This window comes from Eptatretus burgeri, chromosome 8 (assembly GCF_056783735.1).
Source record: "Eptatretus burgeri isolate ZD-2024b chromosome 8, Ebu_testis_v1, whole genome shotgun sequence".
In the NCBI taxonomy this organism is placed as follows: Eukaryota; Metazoa; Chordata; class Myxini; order Myxiniformes; family Myxinidae; genus Eptatretus; species Eptatretus burgeri.
The window spans coordinates 44,393,086-44,415,942 of record NC_140968.1 but is presented as its reverse complement, the minus strand read 5'-3'; the positions used below and the strand labels follow the sequence as shown (position 1 = coordinate 44,415,942).

General features: G+C 45.4%; 2 protein-coding genes across 5 annotated transcripts in view; one reads left to right on the top strand and one right to left on the bottom strand.

Moving 5' to 3' along the window:
• LOC147021632 (ATP-dependent translocase ABCB1-like) overlaps window positions 1-12,642 on the bottom strand; it is a 193,921-nt gene extending 181,279 nt beyond the window's left edge. Inside the window, exons 1-2 of one of the 4 annotated variants that reach the window (XM_085891801.1) lie at window positions 1,014-1,032; window positions 828-912 (exon numbers count right to left, since the gene is read on the bottom strand). The gene's annotated coding sequence lies outside the window, so the exon portion shown is untranslated. Of the gene's footprint in view, window positions 1-717; window positions 738-827; window positions 913-1,013; window positions 1,033-12,622 lie in introns of those variants that run through there. The other 3 variants (XM_085891803.1, XM_085891802.1, XM_085891805.1) reach the window with 3 other exon arrangements.
• Window positions 12,643-17,985: 5,343 nt separating this feature from the next.
• The window catches only part of RPS26 (ribosomal protein S26), a 6,123-nt gene continuing 1,251 nt past the window's right edge, over window positions 17,986-22,857 (top strand). Inside the window, exons 1-2 of the mRNA XM_085891799.1 lie at window positions 17,986-18,120; window positions 21,809-21,986. Of these exons, the coding sequence (XP_085747925.1) occupies window positions 18,118-18,120; window positions 21,809-21,986 (181 nt within the window). The 5' untranslated portion in view covers window positions 17,986-18,117. The remainder of the gene's footprint in view (window positions 18,121-21,808; window positions 21,987-22,857) is intronic.

Genomic DNA, 22,857 nt, shown 5'->3' with positions numbered 1-22,857 from the left:
AAACTTGTCAGGTACAGGGGCGGATCTAGGTCTCAGGCAAGGGGGGGTTAACATTATTGTCTTTGAGGCAGGGTGGGTGGGTGGCAATATACCCATGCGAGCACCAACAGTGCGAAGCCCATACGAGGGGGGGCGGGTTGAAGGAGGGAGGAAGGTGGGGGGGGTTGAGGGATGTAGGGGTTGAGGGAGGGAGGGATGGTTGATGGAAGAAGGGGTTGAGCGAGGGGTACTCAGCAGCTCAAAGGGGGGTTGCAACCCCACCAACCCCCCCTCTAGATCTGCCACTGAGGTATATTGCTGGGGACCTGTGGATGTGCCTTTTCAATGTTTGATATTAATCGGACAAGTGGTTCCCAAGTTCTGGCCATTTATTTACCAAACCAATGAGAGGACACGGTGCTATGACATCACAATTGACGTCACAATTCTTCTTCTTTTACTAATATGTTTTTGTTTTTTTTGCATGTACGGGCATGCACGTACGGGCACGCACTAGTAAGGTTAAAACGTTGCACAACCTTGCAACAAAACATGTGAAAGTAAACTTAAGTGCAACAGGAGGTCATTTGGCCCAATACAGGCATCTACCCCAGTGTTATGGAACATGATGACTACCTCTCTAATCATCCAACCAAGTCGGCTACTGCACGCACAAACAAAATCCAAAACAAATTCCATTAGAGATCTTTCCACGAAACAATAAAAAAAAAACAATACCTGCTTATGTCGGAGTGACAATTTGTGATAACCTCAGACAGATATGAAGGCACACGTGCAGCAGGATCCGATGATTGTCCGGCACATTGAATTCGCTGAAATAGACTTACCCCGGATGAGTGAGGAGCGAGGAGTGCGCGGGATCCGCGTGTTCAGGTTCAACACCTTTGCGCACGCGATGCACCTGCCACAGGACTTTTGAAGCGCATACGGTGCATGCAATCAGGTGTCATATATATATAGCAATGAAACAATCAGCGATCGTAAATGCAGTGATATCCAAGTCGTGAGCTCACCCTTTACAGTTGCGACGGTGTTAATGCGCCTGGACTTTCAAGGTGCAAAGGTCAAAGGCAACAGATAAAAATGTTGAACATTTTACCGGAGTGAATGGGTGCCACAAATGAAGCCCCGCCCCCTATCCTCACCTGATTTATAGTTCAAGGAATGTGATGTACTTTAAATATACAAAGTGTGTGCGTGTGTGCGCGTGTGTGCGTGTGTCGTGTTTCTTGTGGAGTTCTACTGGAGCTTTCTGATGTGGCACGTGATTGCACAGAAATAATCATTATGATCTCCTGTGTTGATTAGGCTAATGAACGACAAAGGATCCGGAAGAATTCCCATGTTTTTAAGGCATGTGGTTTTTGGAAGTATACCACCATTGATGCACCCTCTTTTACACCACCTTATCGAACATGTTAAATTAGTTCTTTGTACCTGTTGTTTGTGTCCTTTATGACATCCCTAAAAAGATTAAGTTTCCTGTTTGGAATGATTTTCAATTTTGTTTGACTGCCAGACAGGCAGACAGACTTTTAAAAAAATAAAAAAATAAAATGTTGAGGCTCATATAAGAGCTAACACACATAACGTATAACAAGGGGAGTAGGAGACAATAGGGGTGGGAGAGAGAAGGACAAAAACAGTGTGGAACAGAGACATGAGGATATCTGAGGAGGAGAGAGGGATGGGGTGGGGTACACAGGGTAAACAAGATGGATACAACAGGGACTTTCAGGAAGGAAAGCAGGGAATTTGAAGGAGGTGGGTTTGGGGTGGATTAGCGGGGTAGAAAAGATTGAGGTTTTGGATGGGGGAAGATAAGAGATGGTGGTCAACAGCTGTTTTGAAGACCTGGAGGGAAGAATGGGATTGAAGAGAGTGTAGGAGTTTGTTCCAAATGCAGGAAAAAAGAGGAATGCAAGAGTGAAGGTGAGCAGTGATTCTTGATTTTGGTAGTTTTACCAGAAGGGGGATGCTGGCAGACCTTGAGCACCCTATGAAAATCTGGGGGGGGGGGACATAATTACAGACAGAGTGGGGGGGCGAAGCAGGAGAGGAGATGATAGAAGACAGAAAGACCACCGACCTGCCTGCAGTGAGAGAGAGTAAGAGGCCCAAAGATGTAGCCTCATCGTGGGAGATTCCAATGATCTTAAATGCCTTGGTTTCCACAGCATGAGGCCAAGAAAGGTGAGAGGCAGGAGCAGCAGCCCAGAAGGGAGAGCAGTATTCCATCAGGCTGTGGATTAAAGCTTTGTACGTGTTCAGGAGCTCAGGTGTGACAAGGAAGGACTTTGTGCAACGGAGGATGCCAAATCCACGACTGGCTTTGGAGGCCAGCTTAGAGATGTGGCTTTCCCACAGACCATCCAAGCAGATGGCAGAAGACCTTAAGGAAATGAGAGGGTGAATTGAACAATGACAGCAGCAAAGCAAGAGCAGCAGAGCAGGTTTTTAGGAAACGTGGGTTGATGCCGTCTGGACTGGTTGCAGAATCTGAGTTGAGGTTTGACAGGAAGCTCTCCACCTTGTCAGGAGAAAAGGACACAGAGTCCAGGAAAAGCTGGATGCGACTGAGTAGTGTGGGTGCAGAAAGTGATGGGGTTTGGGACACAAGATTTAGAAGCACAGAGTTTAGGCATTCAGCCTTTTCACTTGCAGTGTCAGCTGTGTGGCCATTCGAGGTAAGGGAGGGGATGGAAGGGGAAAATACACTAGAGACAGACTTAACTAGATGCCACCAGGAATTGGAGGAGGGAGACAGGTTTGAGAGTTCGGACTTGAGATGAGAAAGATGTTTTTTCCTGGTTCTCAGGGTAGAGACACTTGTTTCGAGCTTTGTGGAAGGAACTGAGATTGCCTTTAGTTGGATTTGCTTTTCATGAGGCAAAGGCAAGTTGTTTCAGGACAACTGCCACACCACAAGCTTCAGTGTACCCTGGGCAGGAGGAAGGGTAGGACAACTGAAGATGAGATGGAATAAATCTGAACATGAGTGAGCAAATATCCATGAAAGAATTCCCAGGAAGAGTTGATGTCGAAGAAAGTAGAGATGGGAGACCAGTCTAGAAGTTTGATGACTGCCTGAAGTCCTTGCCAGTCAGCCTGAGTGAAATGCCAGACATGACAGCACTGAGGGGGTTCTCCAATAACAGTGAGAGAGATGTTTACTTTGACAAGTATATGGTCAGATGAACTGATTGGAGCAGAGGAATAACAACAGATATTTCTGGAAAATTGGTCAAAATGACATCCAGAAGTGATGGAGCACCATTGCTTGAGATCCTGGTCAGGAAGTTCACAGATTGTGTTAGTCCCAATGAGTCACAGAAGTCTTTTGCTGAAGATCCATGGCAGGTGAGGGAGGTACCCACACCCAGCCAACTGGCTTGACAACAATTGAAGTCACCTCATATGAGGAAGAGAGAGAGTTAGGTTGAGAGGATAGAAGTTGGTCGACGTTTTCAGCGAGGGAGGTGTAAATGGAGTCATCACTGTTTGATGGACGGTAAAACACATTTCTAAACACAAGGTGGGAGAGGAGGGGAAGCCATAGCCATAGGTATTCCTGGGGGTGTGGGGGAGTGAGGACAGTGCGTGGTGAGTGAGGAATGGAGTTTTTAATGAAGAAAGCAACTCCACCATCAGGACGAAGCTCAGGTCTGTCATACCAGAGGAGGGAGTCAGAGACGTCTTGAAGGAGGAAAGTTTCTGTAAAGCAGATTATGTCTGGTTTGTCAGTGGCAACCTGTATGGAAAGATCCGTCAGGTTTGAGCGAAGGCCCCGGATGTTTGAGATCCACACTGTTAAGGAAGACTGAGGGGAGGAGGCTTTGGGAGGGGAAGGGTAGGACAAGGGAGGAAGGTGTGAAGTCGGGAGAGATGTTGACAGAGTGTGGGGGATTACAGAAGAGCTAGGGGAGAGCGCCAAATGAGGAAGTGAAAAGGCTCGGTGGTGATGGGATGAGGCACAGTGGGGAGTAATAAGAGAGAAGGTAGAGGGAAGTTGAAAATTGGAGGAGGTGGAGGGATGAGACGGAAGAGAGAGGGCAGGGGAAAGAGGTAGCTTTGTGGATGTGAGAGGGGGTAACTTTGTGAAGAGGGAGTGGGGGGGAGACTGGAGGGAGAATGGTGGGGGGGGGAGATTGGAGGGAGAAGGGTGAGAGTGGAGAGTTGAGGGAGGAGTTTTTGAGAAAGGTGAAGGGGAAGCTTGGAGGGGGAAGAGTGTGAAGGTTTAGACAAAAACAATACATGATTTTGAAATGACATAATCCACCCCAGAATGCTTGGTGTGCATGCGCAGAAATCCCGAGAAACGGTGGTGTTCAGGGAAACATAAAGTATTCCTTGTGTGCGAGATAAGGAAATTTTTACCTAAAATGTCTCAAAAAGCCTCTAAATAAAGCCAAAAACACTCAGAAAAGTAATTGAGAGAACGGGATGTGTCTCTACACAATGAAAGACTTGGCAAACTTTCACAGCTCACCAAATGGGCAGCTACCCAAACTACAAACGCCCAATCATATCGGTCAGTGCAAGGCCCGAGTTGACGGGCATGTGCTACACAAACCCCTGAAGGATTGCTTCTGGTTAATGGACTTTGAACCTTGTGGGAGAGCCTCCTGTGCACATGGCAGGCTGAGCGATTTATTTAATGGACGTCTGCAATTGGAAAGAAGATGCTGTGCATCATTACCAAGGAACAGTGTCACCAACTCTTCGGGGAAGGACATCTTCACGACGTGAAAATACGCAAATCTTGTGCCAGCTACATTTACAAGGAAGCCATATGAACACGTACAAATACTCTTCTAGTCTTGGGGGATTTCATTGCCAACACAATCTAGAGAGACATCAAACAATAATTTCAATCATGTCCTGATTATAATCTTTCAACCTGTTGCAATATATGCTCATATACACTCGAGGCTGTGGAACCAGATAGACTTCCCTGAGGAAGACATCATGACTAGTTTGGGTGCGTCGAAACACCGATGGAAAGGGCATATCTGGGCCTTGTGAATGTACAAGGAAAGTTTAAAATGATACAAGGTAAACAGAAAAAAAATTGATCACATCATTGGTCACGTAATTTGGCAGCCATATTGTTTAAAAAAAACAAACCTTCAAAAATCTTCTCTGAAGTGGCTGAACAGATAGAGGTGAAACTTTACAGGTATGACCGCCTATTCATGAGGAACAAAAGGTTCACACATATGACATCATAGGTCACATTGTTTTGCAGCCATATTGGATTTACCCAAATAACCTATTAAAAAATATTCTTCTCCAGAAAGGCTGGACAGATCGAGGGAAAACTTCAAATAAATGTTCCCCAAGCCTTGGTTGTACAAGTTTCTTAAGGAATAATTGATGTTTCATGGTCGGGCAGCCATAGTGGATTGAAGAAAAATATAAAATAATGTTTTCTCTGGAACTGCTTAATCAACATAAAGCTTCACAATTATGATCTTGTCGTGATGGGGTATATATATATATATATATATATATATATATATATATATATATATATATATATATATATATATATATATATATATATATATATATATATATATATATATATATATATATATGTTTTAAATTTCAACTTGATTGGATGTATAGTTTGGCAGCCAGAATTATTGAATTTTTTGATCTGGGTTCTTTTTTATTTTTCTTTATTTTTCTTTTTTGAATATGTCTCACTTGGCTGTGCCTGGAAGAGTTTGAGGGTAGAGGAGAAGTAGCTGAAATGTGAATTCCATCCAGGTTCCTTCTGATGACCTCATCTTTGCTTTTTGCTTGTTTAGATTCCTTCTGTTACTTCGCAACTTCTTCACGACCCTGTCAAAGGGCGGAGGAGTTCCTTGTGAGCCAACAGCCATCCATATCTAGTGCCCAACTGTGTCTGCGGACGTCCTTCTGCAGTTGGGTTACTTTTTTATTAGGAGGTTGGTGGCAGGATTTGCACTCCGGCCACCGTAAAACCCTTCATTCCGCAAAACACAAAAACGCAAAAAAATATCTGAAAACCCACTCCGTGGGAGTACCTCCTGTGCCGTTTCCCTTCGCAGGGCAGCTCACAGAATGATGGGATTGGGGCAAAGCCTTCAGGACCCCCAATCTTTGATGAAAGGAGGGAAAACACGGGGTAACATCCCTGGGTCAGATTGCGGGAGAGTGTGTCGGAGTGGTGCTGAGGTGTCGTCCACCAGACGGCGGTCTCCTTGGGTTAACCTGAGGCGGTCCCTTCGGGTGGGTGCCTGGAATGTCCTATCTCTAAGAGAGGATGATCACCTGTCTCTGTTATCATCTGAGCTAAAGCGTTTGGACATCTGTATTGCAGCACTCGCTGAGGTTCGGAGACCGGATTGCGGCGTGATCATGGTGGGTGGTTACACCTACTATTGGTCTGGTCGCTATGATGGTTACCATAATCAAGGAGTTGCTGTCGCTGTGTCCAATAAGCTGACCCAAATGATAATTCAGGTAACACAGGTCAACGAGCATATTATGAGACGAAGGATTCGTCACTCCTTCGGTGTCATTTCCTTGGTCTCTGTCTATGCTCCGGCTGAGGCGAGTGACCTCACCGTGAAGGACACATTCTACGCCACGCTCGAGTCTGTGGTTGATCAGTGCCCCAGACGAGATGCACTTCTTGTCTTGGGGGATTTAGGTGCATCGACTGGAACTGATAGGGATGGCTATGAGACATGTGTTGGTCCCCATGGGTGAGGAACTATGAACCAGAATAGCACTAAGTTCCTTGACTTTGCAAGAAGTCATGGACTTAGGGTAGCTGGTTCATGGTTTCAGCACCCACAAGCTCATCGCTGGACTTGGTATTCCAACGCTAGCAGTGTGGTAAAGGAGATTGACCATGTCGTCGTTGCCAATTGCGGGAGGATGATCCAGAACTGCAGGGTCTACCGGAGTGCTCAGTTCCTCAATATTGACCATCGGCTTGTTGTAGCAACTCTAAAGCTGCACCTTAAATCCTGGAGAATGGTACCATCCCAGCCTCGGCTGGATGTTGGCAGGCTCAAGGATGAGAGAGTATCTGAGGAGTTTGCGAACAGGCTGAGTGGACATTTGGGGTGTCTGGGTGCTTTGGGGGGTCCTGAAGAGTTTTGGAGTGCCTTCAAGACCACCGTCCTTGATGTTGCCGGTGGATGTCTTGGAACTCACCGCAGGGCAAAGAAGAATTTTGTCTCTCAAGGGACACTGGATACCATTGACCAGAGTCGCAGGGCCAGGCTGAATGGCAGAGCTGAGCTGTTCAGGGAGCTGAGGCATAAAACTGTACGTGCACGAAGGGTGGACAAGGAGGTCTATGCGTGATAAATCTGTCAGGAGGTAGAGCATCACCTATGGACAGGTGATTCTCGTCCTGCTTACAGGGGAATTCGCGCATTCCGTTCATCCAAGCCCATCCCTCGGAGCACTGCAGTTAGAGCAGAGAGTGGTAGGCTCTTGACAGATGAGTCTGAAGTGAAGGCCTGCTGGACTGGTTACTTTGAGCGGTTGTACCAGGCTGATCCCCCAGCTGTCGAGTTGGACGTCAAGGGTGTTACAATCCCTGTTGCTGACCCTCCAATCAACTGTAGTCCACCTTCGCTTGTGGAAACACGGGCTGCGGTGAACTGGTTGAAATGAGGTAAAGATCCAGGGATCTGTGGCATCCATGCTGAACTTCTCAAGGCTGGTGGAAATGCTGCACTTGTTGCATGCAGTTTTGTGCTCTGCCTGGAACACAGGCATCATCCCAACTGATTGGAAGAGGGGCCTTGTTGTCCCTCTCTGGAAAGGGAAAGGTGATCGCCAAGACTTCAACAACTACCGAGGGGTGACACTGCTCTCAGTGCCGGGCAAGGTCTTTGCTCGGATAATTCTCGATAGGATTCGCCATCATCTGCTTGAGCACCAGCGTCCAGAGCAGTCAGGCTTTACACCAAAGAGGTCAACGATTGACCGTATCCTTGCACTTCGTGTCCTCACCGAACGCAGACGAGAGTTTCGGCAGGGGCTGCTTGCAGCCTTTGTTGATCTCGGTAAAGAGTTCGAATCAGTGAATCGGGATGCCCTCTGGAGAATTCTTGGTCTTCGGGGGTGCCACCAAAACTGATCGATCTGATGTCTGATCTCTACTCTGGTACTGAGAGTGCTGTGAAGTGTGGTGGTACAATCTCTGACTTATTTCCAGTTGTTACTGGAGTTCGTCAGTGGTGTGTACTGGCCACCACACTTTTCAGCACTTGTATGGCCTGGATTTTAGGGAGGATGTCGGAAAGATCAAGCTGCGGTACATCGTTTGGGAATGTCAAGATCTCGGACTTTGATTTCGCAGATGATGCAGTCATCTTTGCAGAGACTTTAGACATCCTTTTGGGGGCCCTCGAGTTGCTGAGTGAGGAGTTGAGATTACGGGTTTCTTGGGTCAAAACTAAGATCCAGGCTTTCAATGACATATTGGATGCTGCTGTCCTGTCTGTGTCTGTTTGTGGTGAGGATGTTGAGGTTGTGGAGAGATTCACTTACCTTGGCAGTGATATTCATGTCTCTGCTGGCTGTGAATCAGAGGTCAATAGACGTCTGGGTCGGGCCTGGGGAGTCATGGATTCACTGGATCATGGGGTTTTGCGCTGCCGGTACCTGTGCAGGAGGACGAAAGTCCGAGTCTTCAAGTCCTTGGTTCTTCCAGTCTTGCTCTATGGATGCGAGACTTCACTCTGACCAGGGATCTGAGACGGAGACTTAACTCCTTTGGTACCAGGTCTCTTCGGAGAATCCTTGGCTATCGCTGGTCAGATTTTGTGTCCAACGAGCGGTTGCTGAGAGGGACTCGGATGAAATTTGTTACCTGCATGGTCCGTGAGCATCAGTTGCAGCCATGGGCATCGATTGCTTTTGAAAAGTGTGGGGGGGGGGACATTGCGTGTCCAGACCACAAAGCCCACTTCGTGCCGGCGTGCACAAAACAAATCTACCCTTGCAAATTCTTGATTTTATACACTCGTTGACATGCTGCCTTCTGATCACACAAATCCCATAAATTAATCTGACCATCTATCGACCATCTTTTTATCAAATACAAGCAGACAAGCGAAATTAATTAGACATTAGTCATACACATTTCAAAGTTTCAAGTGTCATCAAAGAAATACATATATATATATATATATATATATATATATATATATATATATATATATATATATATATATATATATATATATATATATATACAGTATATAAAGAATTGTTTATCAAGCCTCCTTCTCACGACCCTTGAACTGATTCACTAAACATAAACTGAAAACTAGACCGACATACAAATTGAAATTACACGAGTACGGTCAACTTGGATTAAAACTTGCCAAAAATATGAACCCTCTTGTCTGTCGAACCAGTTAAAAACTTTGTAGCAATGTCTTGGGGGTCAAGTGCAGTCAGACGATCTCGGTGAACATGACAGATCATGAGATGGTTGAGGCGTTGTTGGGTCATTGTGGAACGTAACCAAGTCTTCATAAGTCTGAGTGCGCTGAATGACCGTTCAGCTTCGCATTAACTTCCTGGGGAAACTAATAGAAGCCTAAGCAAACGTTCTACCTGTGGGAACATTCGACGGACTTCTGGCACCATGTCTACAAATATCTCAGGGTAACCCTCAACAGATGAACCACTGAACTGGTTTCGAAAGAAGCCAAGTTCTTGCTCTAGGGAATCGGACAGTTCGGGATATTTGCGGACTATTTGTGGTTTGAATGACCCAGAAAGGAGCATTTCATCCAAGTCCCTATACGCCATGAGGTCGGTTGATGTGAAGTACTCGTTCAAGTTCATGGATGCGCTGTCGATGACTTTGAAAAATTCAACTCTGTATACCTCCTCTGCAGAATTGGCAGTGTATTCCTGCGTGCCTCCATCAAGTCTCTTCGGAAGCTTGTGCTTACGAGCGAGGGTCACTGGATCGAGTTTGCACTGCTGGAGCTTCTGTTGTGCTGCTTCGAAAACCTCCTTAAACGTTTGGTCGGTACGGAGAGATTGGAGATTCTGTGCAGTTACCTTTGCAACAGTAAGCATACCAGAGACGGTAACTTGTGAACCCTGAAGTGCCTTATTGATGTATTCAAGGGATTGGAGAACGGGCAATGATGCAAACAGACCGAGAACACACTTTCCTTATGAAAGACAGCTTCGAATACCGTTGGCTCGTGATGCCGTGTTCGTACCAAAGTCATCACTTGCTTGTTGAAGGGAATCCACTACCGCTTCATAGTTATCCAATATTGATTTCACGGCAGGAGAACGAGTTAACCAACGCGTCGGGCAAATTGTCCTCAGGCATGTAGGGCAAGGAGTGTCAGCATCGTCAGCGTGGATATTCAAGTACAGATGCTTGAATTTTCCAGAATTGTTGTGGATGTTGCCGAGTACCTGGACATAATCAAGGGTGTCTCTTATGAACGGTGCAGTTTGTAGGGCTTTGGATATAATGAGTTGGGTGACATGAGCTGCACAGTGAACATAATTGGCCAGCGGTTGGAGTTTTTTTTAGCTGTGCTTGACAGCCCTTGTACTTTCCGGACATGTTGCTTGCCCCATCGTAAGTCTGCGCTCTAAAGGTGTTCAATAGGGAGTTGACACCGAATTAGGACATCCTGAAGCATCTTACAAAGAGATACTCCTGTTCTTGACGATACTTGGTAGAGGCCGATGAGATCTTCTTGAACATCAAAGGAATCCCACATAGCGCACACACACACTGACTCCTGCTCATTACCCTGAATATCTTGCGTTCCATCAGTTATGAGTCCGAACTGAGTGGACATTTCATTCACGTTACTGTAGATATTTCTGAGAATGGCACGACTCATCAACTGTAGAATTTCCTTCTGAATGTCGTCTTCCTCGACAGCCACGTCTTGAGGTTTACATCATCCTCAGCCCGTAACTGTAAGAGCATTTTGAAATTTCCTTCAGAGGCATCCTTCCCACAAATTGCAAAACCTTGTCGGGCTAAATATTGCAGTGAGGTGATAATCTTCAGAAGTACTGACTGTGCAGATCTTTGCTCTTCTAGCAGTTTGCTGCTCAGCTGCACATGGACACCAGGTTGACTTCTGCAACATTTCAGATTTTCAGAGACAAGCCTATGTGTGTTTGATCGTTCGTGTTATCTGAATTTTTTTGTAGCCTTTTTCCAGTTCCGAAAACCCTTTGAGACAAATGAGTCTTCTGCACAGCGGGCAAGTTCAGTAAGTTTTTCAAGAGAAGCATCCGTACAGGTGTGACAGAGTGCACCGCCGATGCTCTGATCAAAATGAAGCCACGGAAAATCTTTGAACCACTGTTGTTGAAACTTCAACTTTTGGTTTGGCAGTATTTGGACTGGGATACAACTGACATCATGAGGTTGAAAAGGCTGATCTGGGAAATTAGGCCGAGTACTCGCACATGCACCCTTTTCTGCTATCTTCTCCTTTGAATCGTCCACCTCTTTCTGAGAGCTCGATTGCTCCAGGAGAGTGGTCGGGGATGTGCTACTTGATGCTCTCGCGAAAAACTTTCTGATATCCATATCCTCTATGAAACGAGAAGGGAATTACATTTCAGTTGAATACATTTTGACATGTGAATTATAAGGGTTATTTTTGCGTAACAGGGCATTTTTATTCGGTCTATCCTTTATCCTTATTCTGTCGGTCTATCCTTCGTCTTTGTCCTCGTGCAAACGGAAAATTATTCGGATGATGGCGGAAGAGAAATTCGTTCCGGAACGTCATTTTTCCAAGTAAAAATTGCAAGCCGCGGCTGAGCAACTAAGCCTAAGCCTTTTTTAATCGGATTTTCGAGGTAATCTCATTACTACCCTACAGATACTGTATAATCCGAGAACAGAATTCAAAAATAATTTTCCGTTCGTTTGTCCGAACCGCTGAGGTGAATTTTGCATATTTTTCTATAATTTAATCTATTTCTATAATATACAAATCTATAATTTAATTCTCATAAGTCCGACGACCGAATGATGCCTCTCGTTTTGTAGGTCTATACCTCCCCGAAGTCCAAGTACCGATGAAAACATTATTTACATTAACCGCCGCAAAAGCGAGTGAATCAGCGCATTTTATTTTATGTTTCCCAAGTATTCAAAGCTAATTTAATCGCCAAAATACCCACTTTCCTTCGATTTTCACCCGGTTTTCAACGTTGGGATTTAGGCCACTGTTATCGACTGCGAAATATGAAAACATAATTACGAAATATCTTTCCGTTCGTTCGTGCGAGCCGGGAGAGTGTAACCGCGTCATCCTGCACAAGCTCCACCATCTCAATCAACATACCAGGCCGCGAAATATTTTATTGGCTTATAACTCGACGGTGCAAAGTCACAAAAATTAAACACACACATCATCGTGCAGGTAATAATATCAGGCATCCGGCGATATAAGTTAGAAAGGTGAAATAAACTATTTTGGTCGCGAAAGGGGCCCCGAGCCGTTGCGGCCTAACACTATCCGAGGCGTGGCGCTCCGGGCCATGAAGCCGCGATTGCTTTAAACACTCATAAAATGACGATACAAAGTCCGAAAACGTCCCAACATACCTCAAAATGTCCACGTCACGTTCCCTGTTAGTGGGTGAACAATCCAACGCTTGGCGAATTCTGCTTCGCAATGATAGGAAGAGCCGACATGGAAGGATCGAAAAGCGACGTCACTATGGACGTTTGGCCAGTGGGAGACCATGGCTTGGGAAGCACGGATTCTCAATGTTGAATTGTTAACCTATCATCTTTAATAGAACTATAATAGACCAATAAAACTAACGGTTCTTTTTCTTTTGTTGTTTTTGGCAAAAAAGTAAAGATCCAGTGAGGCTCTGTATTGGGCAACCCCCCCCCCCTTCCTCTATTTACGTGAAATGGTTTGGTCCAACTCCCAAAGCCAAAGCAGACGCGAACGGCTTGCGAGTACGGAGACCATAACTTGGGAACCACTTGTCCGATTAATTTCAAACCTTGAAAAGGTACATACTCAGGTCCCCAGCAATATACCTGGCAAGTTTCAAGTCGATCGGACCAGTGGTTGTCGAAAAACAGCGGTTGCAGACAAACATGCCCACAGACAAACATGCCCACAGACAAACATGCACACAGAGATTGCTGGAATTATTGAGAAAAAATTTTTTATTCTTGTATTTGAGGAGTATCTCGGCCTGGTTGTACTCGAGCAGCTCGTTTTGTATTACGTAACTTACGTTCAATGAAAAAAGTGGGGTTCACAATCGATATGTTGTTCCCCCCCTTGATAAAAAGTGGGGGGGGGGATGTCCCCCCTGTCCCCCACCAATCGACGCCCATAGTTGCGGTTGTATGGACATGTGGCTCGTTTTCCTGACGCTGATCCTGCTCACCAGATTCTCTCAGCTAGGGAGTCTCATGAGTGGAGGAGGCCAGTGGGCCGACCACGTGCCTCGTGGTTGCAACAGGTTGACCATCATCTCAAGGAGATGGGGATGGGCCTGGCATCTGCCTGGGGGATGGCCAGACGGAGACTCCTGGAGTACCGGCAGAAAGTGGACGCAGCGACGCGCTGTTCTGGCACATGCTCCCATACCTGACCTGACCTGATGACTTCAATTCAGGACTTGTACCTATTTGGTCTTCCATTTGATTTGAATTGAATTTATTTAAATCCAATTCTAAATTAAATTGGACAATAATAAAAAACGTCATCGTTTAGGTGTCCAATCAAAGTAGAGTTGGATCAGTGAAAGACGGTTTGGTACCCAGTCATCATTGACAGCAGTTATAAAGTGGCAGTTCTAATTATGTGTCATTAATTACATAACACATCAGCACACAAACACCACCTAAAACTACACAAACACCAGACAAAATTGCACAAACACCACATAAAACAAGTCTTAGTGAGGGTCTGCAATCTCTGATTGCTCTTTTTTCTTGTTTTAATATATATCCACTGTGACCGTTCATTTGTATAAACAGGAAATGGTGGGAACTTGACATCCGTCAACCTTCCTCAATCCTTTGTTATAACGTCTCTTCGAAGCTCCTCTGCTCAAAGGGTGGAGGAGCTCCTTGTGAGCCAACAGCCATCCCTATCTCATGCCCAACTGTGTCTGCAGAAGTCCTCCTGCAGTTGGGTTACTTTTGATTAGTAGGTTTGTGGCAGGATTTGCACTCAGGCCACCGTAAAACCCTTCATTCCGCAGAACATTCTAAAAGCATTTCAAAAAATCTGAAAACCCACTCCGTGAGAGTACCTCCTGTGGACCTGCCTCTCACAGAGCAGCTCACAGGATGATGGGATTGGGGAAAAGCCTTCGGGACCCCCAATCTTTGATGATAGGAAGGAAACCATGGGCTAACCTTCCTGGGTCAGATTGCGATTGTGTGTGTGTCAGGGTTGTGCTGAGATGTCGTCCACCAGACGGCGGTCTGATTGGGATAACCTGAGGCGGTACCTTCGGGTGGGTACCTGGAATGTCCTATCCCTAAGAGAGGATGATCGACTGTCTGTTGTCATTTGAGCCCAAGCGTTTGGACATCAGTATTGGAGCACTCTCTGAGGTTCGGAGACCAGATTGCAGAGAGATCATGGTGGGTGGTTACACCTACTATTGGTGTGGTTGCTCTGATGGTCCCTCAGAAAGCAAGATAGCTTTTAAATGATAGGCAATTCCAATAAGCTGACTCCAATGATAATTGAGGTAACACCGGTCAACGAGTTTGTTATGAGATGAAGGATTTTTTATTATTTGGGGGTCATTTCCCTGGTCTCTGTATGTACTCCGACTGACACAAGTGATCTCACCATGAAGGATGCATTCTGTGCCACACTCGAGTCTGTAGTTGATCAGTGCCCCAGGTGAGATATTCATCTAGTTGTGGGAGTTTTCAATGCATCGACTGGCACTGATAAGGATGGTTATGAGACATGTGTTGGTCCTCATGGGTGTGGAACTGTGAACCAAAATAGCACGAAGTTCGTTTACTTTGCAAGAAGTCGTTGACTTAGGGTGGCTGGTTCATGGTTTCAGCAGCCACAGACTCAACGTTGGACTTTCTATTCCAACGCTGATGTTGTGGCAAAGGAGATTGACCATGTGCTCGTTGATGGTCACTGGAGGATGATCCAGATCTGCAGGGTCGACCGGAGTGCTCACTTCCTCAATACCGACCACAGGCTTGTGGTAGCAACTCTGAAGTTTCAGATTAAATCCAAGAGAATGGTACCATCCCAGCCTCGGCTGGATGTTGGCACGCTCAAGGATGAGATGGTCGCTGAGGAGTTTGAGAACAGGCTGAATGGGGATCCGTGAGTTCTGGGTGCTTTGGGGAATCCTGAAGAGTTGTTGAGCGCCTTCAAGACCACCATCCTTGATGTTGCCGGTGGATGTCTTGGAACTCACCAAAGGGTGAAGAAGAATTTTGTCTTTCAAGGGACACTGAATACTGTAGAAGAAATTTCTTAGTCATCCTGTACATTTGAACATTTATTTCACATACAAACAAATACATATTATCACATACATATATGCATATGTAGGATCTGAACACCGATTTGCTCCAGATCTCTGAAATACATGACAAAGTGAAGTCCTTCATGTCGAATCCAGTGAGACATAGTATGTTTTATTTCCAAACGCTGGCACCACAGTTCCCTGGCTGGCTTGATCTCAAATTCAGCCGCTGATGGCTGTTGGCAGCCATTTTCCACTGCCGACAAAAATTTGAGATGGCCCAACATCCAAATCTGTTCATAATATGATAGGCTACTAGTGTGCCAAATTTGGTACTTTCCTCACAAAATGCACAATTGTTATGCTATATTTAGCTAAGTTGCCCCACTGCAGGGAGTTGAAGCATAAAATTGTGCGTGTGCTGAGGGTGGACAAGGGGGCCAATGCGCGAGGAATCTGTGAGGGGGTAGAGCATCATCTGTGGACAAATGATTCTTGGCCCGCTTACAGGGGACTTCACAAACTGCGTTCCTCCAAGCCCTTCCCTCGGTGCACTGCAGTTAGAGCGGAGGGTGGTGGGCTCTTGACAGGAGTCTGAAGTGAAGGCCCGCTGGACCGGTTACTTTGAGCGGCTGTATCAGGGTGATCCACCAGCTGTTGAGTTGGATGTCAGGGTTGTAACTATCCCTGTTGCTGACCCTCCAATCAACTGTGATCCACCTTCGTTTGTGGAAACACAGACTGTGGTGAACCGGTTGAAATGGGGTAAAGCTCCTGCGATCTATGGCATCCATGTTGAACTTCTCAAGGCTGGTGGAAATGCTGCACTCATGTTGGTGCATGCAGTTCTGTACTCTGCCTGGAACACAGGCATCATCCCAACTGACTTGAAGAGGGGCCTTATTGTCCCTCTCTGGAAAAGGAAGGGTGATCGCCAGGACTGGAACAAGCACCGAGATTTGACACTGCTCTCAGTGCCCGGCAAGGTCTTTGCTCGGATAATTATTCATTGTGTTTACCACCATCCGCTTGAGCACCAGTACCCAGAGGAGTCAGGCTTTACACCAAAGAGGTCAATGATTGACCGTATCCTTGCCCTCTGGGTCCTCACTGAATGCAGAGGAGAGTTTTGGCAGGGTCTGCTTGCAGCCTGTATTGATCTCTGCAAAGCATTTGATTCAGTGTCCTCTGGAGGATTCTTGGTCTTCACGGGTTGCTACCAAAACTGATCACTTTGATGTCTGAAATATACTCTGTCACTGAGAGTGCTGTGAGATGTGGTGATACCATCTCTGACTTATTTCCAGTTACTACTGGAGTTCAGAGATGTGTGTACAGGCCCCCACACTTTTCAGCGCTTGTATGGACTGGAATCTGGGGAGGATGTCGGAGAGGTCAAGCTGCGGTGCAACCCTAACCATAACCTTAACCATAACCCTCACCCAACCCTAACCCAACCCTAACTCTAACCCAACCCTAACCCAACCCTCACCCTCACCCTAACCATAACCCTAACCATAACCCTCACCCAACCCTAACTCTAACCCAACCCTCACCCTAACCCTAACCCAACCCTAACCCAACCCTCACCCTAACCCTAACCCTAACCATAACCCTAACCCTCACCCAACCCTAACCCAACCCTCACCCTAACCCAACCCTCACCCTAACCCTAACCATAACCCTAACCCTCACCCTAACCCAACCCTCACCCTGACCCTGACCATAACCCTAACACCGTTATTCTTCATCCCATCTTCGTCGCCACTTGTGATGTCGTGAAGTATAAACAATCAGACCAACCATGATGATGATGCCCTCAACTTCACTGAGGTTTTATTCACAACACTCAGCTGCATTACTGGTCCCGTGTGTTGCGCATGCGCACACCACACTCACGTCAAAACCGAGAAAGGGCGACCTATCACAGTTGTACTGAAATAAAACGGGATAAATAGCATCTCGGGAAGGCATGAAATGTGGGGGGTCTTCAAGTGTTAGGTAATATCAAAGGGAGACCGGGGAACAGAGGTGTGTTCAGTTACCAAATTTCATCTCGACTGCTCGCTAAGTGGCTTAAGCACTCAAGCAAGCACTCCGTTCGAGGCCGTTGATGGGGAACGTCTGGCTTAGGCAAGCACGATCTACCTGCTTGGTAACTGAACACACCCAGATTTGAGCAATAAAATGCGTACGTAATTTTTGAACGGCCCCGAAGTACCAGTATGTGTATGTTTTTATTTCGGCTTTTCGAGTTGTATTCGTTTTGCCTCGTGATATCGTTTCATTTTAATGGTAAAGTAAGTTCAAGTTTTGCGAATATATTTGTAATCATCAATGAAGTGTATCAGCCGAATCAATTAGCGTGGCTGTTGTTTCCCTTCTTCGTTGCCTGTTTTGTGCGTCCTCTGTACCAAACGTAACATCGCATCTTTACACAACATAAAAGTCAGATAGCCGCACATATGTATAATCCAGGAACGCTATCAAATTTTACCTCAACATCAATCCGTCGATCGAATGACGCGTTATTTAGCGGAAGGTTACAAGGTGGTGAGTGATTTGCCGCGGAGCGATCCTCTCCTTCCTTTTTTTTAACTTGTGCGCAGAAACATGGTGAGTGCCGATCGTGAGGGTGAAAGTCCAGATGTTTTGGAGTTTTGTTATTATTCCTGAATGGAGTTGAAATGAATAAAGCGGATAGTTTTACTGAGTATGAGCTCGTGCTGCTTATTTCGGGCTTGAGCTTTGCTTTGTTTTGTTGGAAACACTGAGCCATGTGCTCTCTTCGACTAGGCCTCAGATGCACTACATTCCGCCTCTTTATTCGATTGTTTGCCCACTTGGTCTTGTCATTCACTTCGTCAGGTTTAATTTTCTGAACCATGAAGTGCGGTTGGTGACTTTTGTCATGTGGATGTGTTGAAGTTGTTTTTGTTTTGTTTTTAATTTTAAAAATCCATGATTTTGGAGGAATTTAATTTTTGTTGTGAGGTTGTGGAGATATTTGTCAGTATTCTAAGTGTTTGACTAGCGACATAGTGTAGAGCAAGAAGAAATGAACTTTTGGAGGTTATGTAAGCTGGTTTATTTGTTTATTCCCCCCCCCCCCTCCACCAAATCGAGGCTTGTGGAAGTGAGGTGAGAGTTAAAAAAAAAAAAAAAAAAATATATATATATATATATATATATATATATATATATATATATATATATATATATATATAAAATAGCAGTGGACACGAGGGAATGGACGACGGTTTAAAAATAAATAAATAAAGGAGGAGCAGGAGACAAACCTGCATGTTTGGGTTAGGGCTAGGTGGGGGTTAATTTGGGTTAGGGTTAGGTGGGGGTTAATTCGGGTTAGGGTTAGGTGGGGGTTCATTTGGGTTAGGGTTAGGTGGGGGTTCATTCGGGTTAGGGTTAGGTGGGGGTTCATTCGGGTTAGGGTTAGGTGGGGGTTCATTTGGGTTAGGGTTAGGTGGGGGTTCATTTGGGTTAGGGTTAGGTGGGGGTTCATTTGGGTTAGGGTTAGGTGGGGGTTAATTTGGGTTAGGGTTAAGTGGGGGTTCATTTGGGTTAGGGTTAAGTGGGGATTAGTTAGGGTTAAGTGGGGGTTAATTTGGGTTAGGGTTAGGTGGGGGTTAATTTTGGTGGAATAGATTGGGATTAACGATGTCGAAAGGATTTGAGAAATGACCGTCCCACCATCTTTTGCAACCTTCGAGGAAGAAGGGTTTGAACTATTTGAAATAGATTTTCTGAACGCTCATCAAAATGTCCCTCTCAAACCCCATCAATGGCGATCATAACTACACACACTCTCTGCACCTTGTTACCTGGTTTCAGCAATGCTTGCTTGCTCTCTATCCTGATCCCTTCAGTCCGAACTTCCACACCAGAAGAACTCCAACACACATGTTCCAACCAAGGCAGGAAATGTTCTGATTTGATTTTTTTAAAAACTCCCTGTGGGGTCCTCATCGAGTCTGGTACATCACATGCACATTACGTGTTTCCTTTGTTGTAAAGCTACTCTATTTATTTGTTTTTAGTGTGGATTAAAATTTTTTTTAACGTTTCCGCTATTCCACTTGGTGACAATCGTAACCTTGGAAGCAAAAAGAGTCAGTCCATGCGTGTGGATGAATTTTGCAGGGAAAAGATGTAAAACTAGCCGGGAGGCGACGATGATTCGCGGGAATTATTGAACGATGCCACGATAGGTACAATTGAGTTAGTGGAAGCTTTTGAGGAAGCCCTACCGTAAAAACCTATCTCTTCCGTCCAAATTGACCAAATCAAATCGGAGTTTTTATATGTTGTGGTTATGGACATTACGCACAGCTTCTCGGAAATGAAATTGCGGGAAAAAAAGTTCAAGTGGCCGTTGCTCTGTCCACGAGGGGCGTGGGACGCCCCTCATACAAAAAGACACAACTAGACCATGATATCGAGCTTGTGTCCAAGTTTCATCAAGATCGCATCAAGCGTCACGGAGCTATGCTCGAGAGAGTCCCAAACAGACAGACACACAGACGCAACAAAAACAGTGGTCACTGCTGGCGCCCGCGAACCAACTGCTGGCACGCGGGAACCAATTACAATTGGTATGTTTGTGGGTTTAAATCCAGCTGATTTGCTGCATTCGTTCTCAAGGGCATTATTGTGTGGAATGGATTCATTCATCAATTTCGTATGCAGCCTGTGGCTGCTGGTTGCATCGCTTCTGGGAACATGGCTGTGCCGTTGATGCAGTGCCTCCTGTAGGTTAAAGTAAGAATTTGGATTTTGGCCAGGGTGCCTGCAATAGCTGGCATACTCTTTGCGAAGGACACCAAGTGATCTTTAACGGACGTTGGTGGACACCAAGTAATGCTGGTAGATGGGACACCTAGTTTAACGTCCTTCCGAGAGACTGCGCACACATTGATGGATTTCCCTGCCTGCAAGACAACAGGATGACGGTTTTGTAGCCGGGCCAGGATTCTAACCGGGGCGAGACTGCACAAAGGTGAATGTGTGTGTGTCTCGGCCATCCTGCCATCTTCTCGCAGATTATTGATGAAAACCAAATTGATACATTCATGGGGATCCCCTTGTAAGCTCTCTGGTTCCCTTGTGTGGTGTCGGTCAGTTTGCAATTCTTTGGCTCACCTTTTTTTTTAATTGGTTTGTTGTTTGCCCCCCCCCCCCATCATCCCCTCTTCTGCACAGTTTTCACCCCAAGAAGTTGTGGACAGATTTGGATGAAATTTGGTGGAGAGGTTGGGTGTGTGATGAGGATGTACTGATTTGATGTTGATGAAGATCTGGCTATGGATCTGGACACTGGAATTTTAAAAGTGATTCTTCACCATTGAGAGATTTGGCTAAAAACGATATATAGCATGACATCTCAAAAAGTTGTGGACTGATTCAGATGAAATTTGGTGGGCAGGTTGGGTGTGTGACGAGGACAATTTGATTCGATTTTGGTGAAGATCTGGATCCTAGAATAGATCCGGATCCGGGCGGGGGTATGTGCTCACCGCGTGCCCTTCGAGGTTTCTTCTGTTTTTGATTTAGCATTTCTCCTTGCATCTCACCATATTATAATGATTCAGAGATTTCGATCTGCCTTGCATCCATAAACCTATCTTCAAAAGCTAAACATCGAAATGCAGTTAATCCTGGATTTGTATAGGCTAGCAGGGTGGTCGAGAGGAACGCACACTCACCTCAAAGCTGTCTAGTCTGGGGCAAAATCTTGTCTGAGCGTTGAGCTGTCATCCCAGTGTTTTGTAGGAAGGTTGATTCATCAATGTGTGTGCCATCCTTCAGATAGATGTTAAATGGGTGTTCCATCTGCCAGCATTTGTTGGTGGATGTTAAAGATCCAATGGTGTCCTTCACCAAAAGTAGGTGAGCTATCGCCGGCACCATGGCCAATTTCCTGCCCTAACTCGTCTAATGTCAGGTCTGGGGAGCTGGTTGGTTCATGAGGACTCAGGCCAAGCTTCCCCCGATCGACCCCACAAGAAAGGTGAGATAATTGTGGCTGTTGAAGAAAAATAAAGATCCCATGGTGTCCTTCATGAATGTAGTGAAATTGTTGCCAGCACCCTGAATAATTTATAAATTCCTGACCTAACTACTGCTGGGAAGGCAATGGCAAGCCACCCAGTAAACGATTGCCAATAAACTGCTCTGGCAGCACCCACTCTTTGTTAAAGAGTATGGTGCATCAGAATATCTATCTATAGCAACATGATGCTTTGTTAACCCTCATGACAAATTGTTGTCTTCTTTGTGTACACAGACGAAAAAACGCCGAAACAATGGCCGTTCGAAGAAAGGCCGTGGCCACGTACAGCCAGTACGCTGCACAAACTGTGCCCGTTGTGTGCCCAAAGACAAGGCCATAAAGAAGTTTGTTATCCGCAACATTGTGGAAGCAGCTGCTGTTCGGGATATATCCGAGGCCAGTGTGTTTGACAGTAAGGAGTTATTTTATTTTATTTTATTTTTGTTGTCTGAATCTGGCTGGATTCTTGTTTTCTTGTTTTTTTTTCAAATCAAGTGAATATATGTCAACATCGCTTCTTTATTGGTTTTTTTTATTTTTTTATTTTTTTTTCCAATACACTCGCTTCAAACTATTCGTCCGAAGTTGATAACTCTAATTCTAAGTACATCCTATCTTCATCTCAGCCTCAGTTTTTTTTTATTTCTTTATTTCCCAACAATAACAATTGTGGGATCATGTCAGACGGCATCGAGATTGTTCACGATTCATTGTGGGCTTTTTTTTTTTTTTTAAATAGCTGATCTGCCGGATAGGTAGTTGTGTCCTTGTTGGGTATAAGCGCAACATGTTTACAATTAACAAGTTTATTGAGAGTAAGCATACCAATGTGTGCTACAAGCGAATCACACTTTTTTCATGTGCCCATCGCATGATGGGGAGACTGATGCTCGTGGACAGACTACCTTGACCCCATATGTGGGGCGAAAAGGTGAGGTGCTCTGTTGGAAGTATTATTTGTGTGTGAAGCACCAGTCTTTCTTCTGAGACTATGGGCTCATGGATGGCTCGCTCGGCACTCGCTTCCTTTTGAAATAGACTCCCTGATGGTAAATTACCGTATTTTGATTATCCTCCATTGCTATTTGTGGTGGACATGCCTTTCATTACAGTGGTAAAGTAAAACTACACGTCTCGATCTGAGCGTGTTGGGTGTCACCATAACTCGAATATATTATCCATGCATCGTGCTCGTACAGAACCTTTGCTTCACTTTCGATCTCATGGTTCCCCCCACCCCAAAATCACTTTTATTATATCTTGGCTGATATGCTTAACATTTA